Genomic DNA, 9,194 nt, shown 5'->3' on the forward strand with positions numbered 1-9,194 from the left:
TCCAATCACCTGACCACCTTTAGCTTCATTCAGATTTACTTAGCTGATCTGGAGTTACTAGCTACGTGCAGGCCTATGAAGCAAGGGGCTACTACACATGAAAGAGTTCTAGCTACCACAAGAACAGATAGAAAATGGAAGCCTCCAGTCCGGGGGTATTTGAAAATTATGGTGGATGCAACTGTGAGCCGGAACAGTGATAGAGCTGCCTTTGCTGCGATATGCAGAGATGAACTTGGAAGTTTTCAAGGAGCATCTTCGGTGGTGATCCGTGATATGGTATATCCAGAAATACTTGAAGCTATGGCCTTTAGGGATGCCCTATCCTTGGCGAGTGATCTAAACATTCACAAAGTACAGGTAATGACAGACTGCATGGCGACTATTAATCATCTCAAGAGCTCGTACAGGGGATCCAATTCTATGGTTATTGAAGAAATTAAAGCTCAGATGGGAGATTTTGAAGCAGTTGAAGCAGGCCACGAGAGGCGAGCGAATAACTGGGAGGCGCATGACTTGGCAAGAGCTTTTGTTACCCTAAATGTGTGGCGCCACTTGTGGCTCCTACAGACCCCTGATATAGTTTGTATGCCACATTTTATTTCGACCGAATAAAGCTGGATGATACCTCAAAAAAAATCTGACTGATACTATTTGTAATCCATATATGGGAGTTTCACAGGCAGCCATTATTATAAAAATAATTTTGAAACTGAGGTTAAATCAATTTGGAAATCAAGCTATTAATATAATTAATTAGCTAAACAATTAATTATGCATGGAAGTAATTAGGTATGCTTAAATAGATACACAATTAATTAGCTAAACAATTAATTATGCATGCAAGTAATTAGGTATGCTTAAATAGATACACAATTAATTAGCTAAACAATTTAGAAATCAAGCTATTAATATAATTAATTAGCTAAACAATTAATTATGCTTAAATTGAGTATGTTTTTTTGTGGAAAATAAAATTATAAATCAAGCCATTAATGCAATTAATTAATTAGTCATGTTGTTAATTAGGCATCCAGATAATTTGTACTAGTAGAGAATTTTTTTCCAAATGTATTTTCTCTAATAGTGAAGATTTTTTAACAAAATAGGCCATAATCTACCGCTTCGTGTGCACCCAGATTGTCACAACAAAGTTAACGCCACCACAGGCGAGGACAATCGGTCACATGTCATCACTTTCCAAATATTGTTTCATCCCATAGCAACGCACAAGTATTTTATAGCTAGTATAATATGAAAAGGAGAGTATTGAATCACAGAGATCCTTGCATTAACTCGGACGTTATCCATGAGATTTTAGCAATCCGTGTTTTGATTTTGGTCGCCGCCAAGCTTTTATTTCTTGCTTGATTGCTCAGTATATAAGGATCACCTACTCACTAGAGCAAAAAGCTCCAGCCGGCATTAGACCAGAAACACATACTCTGGCAAATCTCCAGACGAGCACCAAACAAGCACAAGCACACGCCTAGCCGGACAGGTCCATGAACCCCTTCCATACAGCAACCGTGCTCTCGGTGCTCCTTCTCATGTGCTTCGCTAATCATGGGCAATGTAATCACCAGGCTTATTGCTATACTTCACTTGATCCGTCTTTCCAACACAAAATCATCCCATAGATTTTTCTTTCTTCGGATCCGCGCTTGCGGTTTGCATTACTCCCTCCGTTTCTAAATATACGACGTTTTGGTAGTTCTCGGAGGGAGTAGTTGACACGACACCACGGAGATCAGAAACAAATACTGATGGTTTGTTCCTTGATCGCGCAGCCAGAAACTTGGGTCATCAGGACATGGGAAGCGGCAGGAAGATCACGATACCGCCGGGCGGGCTGTGCGTCAAAACATCCTGCTCAGGTGTCACGGCGCACGTGTGTTTCTGCTGTTTGATTGACAGCACCTGCCACAGCTCGTTGGCGGAGTGCGAGAAAGAGTCATACTGTCAAAGATCATCTTCCATCCTAGACGCCGCCGCGGCGACGGCCCGTGCTCCGTCGACACCCTCCTATCTGATCTAGTGGAGTACATGCATTGCATTTCTGAATATTTGTAACTTTCGCTCCTCGGCTGCTCGAATGTCTGAAATTCTGAATGAATGAGTTTTCGAGAGTTGAGGTTATCTGCTGTATTTATAAAACGGTTTAATTTCTCTCTCTCCCTTTTGGTATTTTGCACTGATTCTTTTGGCCTGATCTTTTGACACATGATTCAGTATCCCAAAAGATTTACCTGGGAAGAAGATTGGCTCCAGTTCTGACCAGCTTAACCATTGTCCTAGTGTCAAACACTTTGCTGCATATTTGAGTTTTGAAAACTCGCTTACTGTTGATTGGCAAGTCTGGACCTGTGTTTTGAATTTCGGCCGAAAAAAAAGGGATTTCGGCCGAATTTCGGCCATCTCGGCCTAGGGCGAAATCTATCTTCTGCTGAAATTGTTCCAATTTGAGAAATTTTGGTCAAATTTTAATCAAATTTCAGTCAAAAATTGGTCAAATTTCGGCCGAAATTTTTAAAAACGACCAAAATTCGGCCATCTCGGCCTAGGGCGAGAAAAAACACAAACCGAAAATCAAAACGCTGGTCTGGACCTCTATTTCTACCATATCACTTGGTCCATCAGAGTAGAGAATCCCTGACAAGTGTTTTAAACTATTGAAACCTTAGAGCGCCATTTAGGGTGGTGACCAAGCCAAAAAATTTAAGTTACTCCTCTACCTGTTTGAACTCATGTCAGGCCTGAAAATCAACTTTGATAAAAGCGAGGTGTTTACGATCGGAGGGGACAACAACATTGATCAGCTGTATGCTGAGATGTTTGGTTGTCAAGTTGGCAAGCTCCCTATGAAGTATTTGGGGGTCCCAGTAACCTACTCCTCGCTCAAAATGGTAGATTGGGATTTCTTGGATGCTAAGCTGATTAAAAGGCTAGCGCCGTGGATGGGTTATGCTGCTTCCTCTGGGGCTAGAGCGATCTTGGTAAACACTAGCTTGGATGGTATTCCCTCCTACTTTATGTCCATGTTCCTCCTCAATAAAACTGTTATTGAAAAAATGAATGTTCATCGTCGCCGGTTCTTTTGGAGGAAGGAGAGGAAAAAACGGGCTTATCATATGATATGGTCAGGTGGGATAGGGTCTGACGCTCTAGGAATATTGGAGGTCTGGGTATTAAGGATCTCCATAAGCAAAATATCAGTCTCCTTGTGAAGTGGTGGTGGAAACTTGAATCTGGGGATGGCCTATGGCAACGTATTGTCCGTGCTTGATACTTCAAAAGGAAAACGGTTGCCAATGTGCAAGCTCGTTTTTTTGATTCACCCTGTTGGAAAGCACTTATGAAAGTCAAAGATGTTTATATGGCTAGGAGAGAAATTAATACGAATAGGGGTGACCTGACTAGGGTTTGGCATGACCCCTGGCTATATGAAACACCTTTAAAATGTCAGTTTCCTATTCTGTTTGATTTCTGCTCTGAGCAAGATTGTACGGTTGCATCTTTTGCTACTAACAACTTTATAATGCATTTCAGACGCACTCTCTTTAGTGATTTGGCCGAGCAGTGGTCTGATATTGTGGAGAGAGCTAGAAATTTCCCGTTTAATAACCTTCCGGATGCTGTAGGCTGGAAGTTTACTCCTAAGAAAATCTTTACCACCAAATCAGTATATGAGTGGCTAGAGAAAGACCTGGCCGGACCTAACTATAAGTGGGTTTGGAAAGCAAAGATTCCCCTGAAGATTAAAATCTTCATCTGGCAATTGTTTCAAAATGCTGTCCTTTCTAGAGAAAATATGCGTAAAAGAAACTAGCCTGGTAATCCTTCTTGTTCGTTTTGTCATGACGTTGAAACTGCCGGACACCTATTTTTTGGTTGTGCTTTTGCTCGTTCGGTGTGGGGAACTTTTGGCTTGGCCTTGGGGGCATCAAGTTGCCTCAAATCTCTTTGGCAAAGTTGGGTGTGGCTGTATAAATTCCTCCCTGGTGAGAGGAAGTATTACATGGAATTCATAGCTGCTGTTTGTTGGGGGATCTGGTGTACTCGCAACAAGATCACGTTTGAGAAACGTGCTGTTCGTACACCCCTAGAGACTGTTTTCACTGTGTGCTCTTTCATGATGTATTGGTCAGGTCTGATGAAAGGAGATGACAAGGCGAAATTCCAGGCTGGGGTGCAGAAGATGGTTCGAGTGGCGATCTTGCTGATCGATCTACTTCACGTGGCAGACTCGCGCTGGAGCAGGGGAGCTAAAAAAGGTTGAGCTGGAAGTGTGTGCTAGCTGTTTGGTCTGTTAGATACTCACTGGGGTTTGATGCCCACTGAGGTTAAATTGTCTCCTGGTGGGTGGTGTCAGTAGCTGCCTTATTTTGGTCCGTCTCTTGGATACTATTTTGATGCTTGATGGTTAGTGTCAGCAGGTTTTCGCCCCATGGTGGGTACTTTGTTTTAGAAGTGCTCACAGTGGGTTTTCTGCTGGTGCTCCAACTCGCTACCCCCTTTCTGCCTCCTGTTGCGTTAACTCTAGTAGTCATTTGGTGTGGTTTTAGTCCAGCATACTCAGACTGCTACTGTTGTATTTCCGTTAAGCAATTAATGGAAAGGGGTGTGCGCCTGGTTGAAAAAAAAAAGAGGAAGCTCCCAGCAAAAGTAAACGAGCCCTCTCCTCCCCCCTTCGGAATCGCTGAAGGAATCCTTGTCCTTGTTCTGACCGTAGCCTCCAATGTAGCGCAGCCCTGCACCTGCCCAGTCTCCTTCCGCGGATGTTCCGTTAGGTGCAAGTTGAAGCCTTGCCAAGCATTGTGTGTGCACGCCGACAAGAGGAAGCCTCGGAGGCTGGAATGTGTGTGTGTGTGTGTGTGTGTGTGTGTGTCATGGAGAACACAGCCGTCATGGAAGTCAAGCTGTGTATGCATGATGTGTGGACACTCCTTTTTTTTAGAAGTGATGTGTGGACACTCTAGACAGTAAGGCTTGAGCATGGGCAGTTTGGCCCGATGACCCAAATTCGAACGCCGACGTGCTCAGGTCAGGCCAGGCTCGGGCTCTAGTTTTCGACCGGAAAGCCCCGCATGAAGGCCCAAAAGAGCTAAAGTTGGATTTTTTTTTTAAAAAATATTTGCGGGGAAAAGCTCAAGTTAAAATTTCAGTACAAATATATGCTTTGCAAAAAAAAGCATAATAATGGAGTAGTTACATATACCCAAAATAACTAACATATACATGAAAATCATCAAGTTGCTGGAATAATTTCTACAGCATACTTCCTACGATTCATCATATGTACTATAAAGTCCTATCATCAAATTTCTGTGACAAACCCTTCAATTCAATTCAAAGCAGCCCAAATCAAGTGTAGCACTGCAGTGCCAATTCAACAGTCCATCAAAATGCACCACCATGAACAATGAAGAAGAGCTTTATATATCTTGTTAACCTTGCACAGAGTACATGAGGTCCTTACAAAAAGACCGCCCAAACTCCCCAAAAGACCGAGCATCCCATATACGTGCCCCCCTCAGCCGGCAACCAGCAGACTCCGAGTAAAACCACGGCCTGCTTCGCCGGCATCGCCTGACCGACCACCTACCTACAGGCCCAAGAATGAACTGAACACGTTTCATGCACAATGTACAACATACTCAGGACTACTATACTACAGCAGAGCAACTTCGTCAGTCTGAACTTCACCCAGATTTCGCTTAGAAAGAAGCGGTCCAGAGCGCCTTTTCGCTCTCCCCGCATTTGTTGTGCACTCCCTGGATGTTCTCCACGGTGTTGCATATGCCGCTGCATCTCCAGTCGAATGACGCCGCGCAGGTGTTCCCCGCCTGGGCTTTCCACTCACAATCTGCGGTCAGGCAACAGACAGATTATTCGAACCTAGTTTGTGCACAAAGCCTGTCGCTTACAGATTATAGGTTGTTCTTTATCACATTTTTATCAATAGCTCTGCAGAAAATACTGTAAATAGTTGACAAATTTGGGCACTCAATCTGAACCCATGCAGACAAGAGTTATAGAGAGGCTTACCGGGTGGAGTACCGCAGCAAAGACGACGGTCATCAATATGCTCAACATCTAGCCCTATGAACCAAGCCCCCAAAGAGACATCCTCGTTGACATACTTGTGCAACACATGCCTGGAAAAGATCAAATCATCCGAAACGGTTTGAGTATACGCTCCAAAGCATGAAGTTAAGAGTAAATTCGGCCATTTGAAACAAAATCTGGTTCGGGTAATATCTCACTTATTTAGGGAGATGTAGGTTGCCAAATCTTTTGAAATAGCATATAGCTGACCGGTGGCATGTCGGAAATACTTATCCCCGAATTTCCAGTGCTCGGGTTCATAATATCTGACTTCCCTGTTCCGTGGCAATTGTATATTAGTTAACTACCCAGAAACACAACAAAGAAATGAGGACCTAAATACCGTGAACTACTTACTTGTCGGATAGTACAGGACCAGACTTCATGCATCCAGTATATACTCTGGGTCTCGAAATATGTTTGGACAAAATCTGCCCAAGGGTGGCTGCAGATGTGGAAGTTGCATGTTAGAAACAGAATGTTTGTCACTTGCTGAACAAGATGTTTTGACACAAGTGGAGGTCCAGAATTGATGAACTTTTGTCAGCTCCTCCTTATGAGGGAATAAGCAAACTAGATGGCATCAGAGTTTAAATTTCATAGCAGTCTTAGCCTCTAGGTACTTACTTAGCATCGTACCAATACATTTAGGTATATAAAAGACGTAAATGTGCTTTAGCAGTTAGCACTAAAGATGGTTATTTAGGTACCAATACAGTGATGATTATTTTATCCAGCTCATATGGTCAATTAATATTTGAAGAATTTACCTATATTTACATGTACATCATCATCAACTTTGACATAGAAGTTAGCATCCCATAAAGCAACAGCCGTCGCAAAGTATGTCTTGGTTTTTCCAGATAATTCAAGGTATCCTTCCACATGATCCTGTAAAGAGTGAAGACAATTGGAAGTAAGAACAACTCATAATGTAATCCAAAGTCAAAGTAACAATTACTTTGGCAGTTCCGACGGGTGCAGCTAACAACTTTTTTTAGGGACGGCTAATAACTCTTATCTTATATAGTAAAACAGATAAAGTGAAGCTTACAAGCCTCATGAAGTCTCCGTGTTTCCTATCCTCTGCCGCGATTGCCCTATCCACAATTCCACCTGAAATAGCACTGCAAACAACCATTCATCATAACCAATTGGACTGAAAAATGTGAGGGAAGCCCAAGTTGAACATAATCATGTTGCACACCTGTGACCAATGACAAAACGAATTATGATGCCCTTCTCTTCCTCCAGCTTTTTCCTCTTCTCTCCTGTTTTCCATGGTCACTCCACCATTAATAACCCATTACCCATGCCACAAAAATCTTCAAGAACAGTTCCATGTGGGGGAAAAAAACCTTGTGGCATCCAGGTGTTGCGGATGGAATCCCTCCTCTTACGGCTGCTGAAGGCCGTGTTGATGCCGATGACCATGAGGTACTTGCGCCTTCCGGACGATTCGGAGGCCTTGTACTCCTGCGAAACCGGAGAGCCGTTGAGGAATGACTCCTGCAGTGTCCTTGCAGCTGAAAGCTCTGTCTCCAAATTTGCTATCGTCTTGTCCAGTGTCCTGCAGGAGGAGGGGCCATTTGAACTCTAGTTAGATAAAAATCTACCTTGAAACTTTGCTGGAATAAATCAGGGGAAAAAAGACATGCGTGTTGTCACGTACTGTACAGCGTTGTGAGTGTCCAAGGCCTGTAGCGTATCTCTGAAATCCTGCTTCTGTCCGACCTGAAATTGAAATTTGCATCAACATGAGCATGCCACTGCTGCAGGAAACTGTGATTGGAAAGGAGATGGTGTCATTTGGGAGAGGGATGAAGTTACCTTAGTAGAATCACAGTCTACGGCGGCGAGCTCGGCCTCTTTCCCTCTTCTTTCGTTTGGCTTGGCAACCTCGGTTGCCTCGGGCAATGTCCACATCCTGGGAAGCAGAGATGAATTACAGAGCACATGAGTAAAATCATACAGCACAGTAGGAGGAGTAGTTAGCTAGCTCATCGGTCAGTCCGGAATTCATAGCTCGCGTAAACGATTTTGGAGCTCATATAGCATTCAGTCCCAATCGGCTAATGCCACGATCGAACCAGAAGTCTGAATTCTTTGAATCGTTGGACACCGCAGTCAAAAGGCTCAAAGCACCACAAGCAAGAACAGCCGTTGAAGTCAAAGGTTCAAAGCAGGGCCAGGGCTGGACCTCACCTACCTCAGCCCATTGACCTAAATCTGCCCCCAAAATGCAAGAAGGAGCACAGCAGATCTTGCCCCCGAGACCCGTCCCAGGCCGACGCCCTTCAGAATTCCGCGGAAACGGGGCGGGACACGGAATCTGGAGGCCGGCCAGGCGCGCTGAGCGCCGGACGACTAATGGAGAAGGAGAACCGCAGGCGAGGCGACATACATACATACCCGGAGGTGAAGAGCAGGCCGAGGGAGAAGCTCCCGGCGCAGAGCAGGAGCACCCACCGCCTGGCCACGGCCCCGTCCCCTCCCCCTCCCCCTCCCGCCGCCCCTCTCCTCCAGCTCATGGCCGCCGCCCGCTTGCACTACCGCCGGCCCTCCCCCACTCTCAGCCGAGCTAGCTACTCAGCTGCCGGGCAGGACATGTGCCGATGTACGGCGGGGGATGGGGAGGAGGAGGAGGACGACGAGGAGGAAGCGTGGCTCCCCGGGTATTCTCGCTTACTTAAATCCCCGAGCCGTCCTCCCCCCGTCGCCATGTGCGCGCGCGGGCGGAGGCGGCGACCGACAGTACAGTTCAGCGGGGTTCGGTAATTGGGTTGGGGGCCGCGAATTCGACGGAGGTTTGCGGTGAGTTTATTAATATGACAGTACTGGTGATTGGTGGTAACTGGCCGTAAAGTAAGTAATGGCCGCCGTTGCGGTTGCTGTTGGCTGGATTTTCTTGGATTTGCTGACTGCTGAGCTGAGCTCGTGCTGCGGCAGGTGGAGGCGTACGTCGTCGGGGTGGAGTGCAAGGCGGTGCAGCAGGAATGCATTGCATGCCGGCCGGGTCGTTAGGCGGAGCGGCTGCCAGGCGGGCTAGCGTGGCGGTGGTTGGTTCGCGTGCTCGCCGGCCGGCG

General features: G+C 45.6%; 1 protein-coding gene across 1 annotated transcript; it reads right to left on the minus strand.

Annotated features, from left to right (window-relative positions):
- Positions 1-5,416: 5,416 nt before the first annotated feature.
- On the minus strand, positions 5,417-8,900 carry LOC123149047 (probable beta-1,3-galactosyltransferase 2). The gene is made up of 11 exons (XM_044568584.1): positions 8,521-8,900; positions 7,939-8,035; positions 7,781-7,842; positions 7,467-7,678; positions 7,316-7,379; positions 7,163-7,235; positions 6,879-6,999; positions 6,466-6,553; positions 6,267-6,383; positions 6,049-6,158; positions 5,417-5,866 (listed from the first exon to the last, which is right to left on the minus strand). Exons 1-11 carry the CDS (start codon positions 8,637-8,639, stop codon positions 5,718-5,720), a joined length of 1,212 nt encoding a protein of 403 aa, XP_044424519.1. The 5' UTR covers positions 8,640-8,900; the 3' UTR covers positions 5,417-5,717.
- Between the last annotated feature and the right edge of the window lie 294 nt (positions 8,901-9,194).

Source organism: Triticum aestivum, chromosome 7A (genome assembly GCF_018294505.1).
Source record: "Triticum aestivum cultivar Chinese Spring chromosome 7A, IWGSC CS RefSeq v2.1, whole genome shotgun sequence".
NCBI classification, from domain to species: domain Eukaryota; kingdom Viridiplantae; phylum Streptophyta; class Magnoliopsida; order Poales; family Poaceae; genus Triticum; species Triticum aestivum.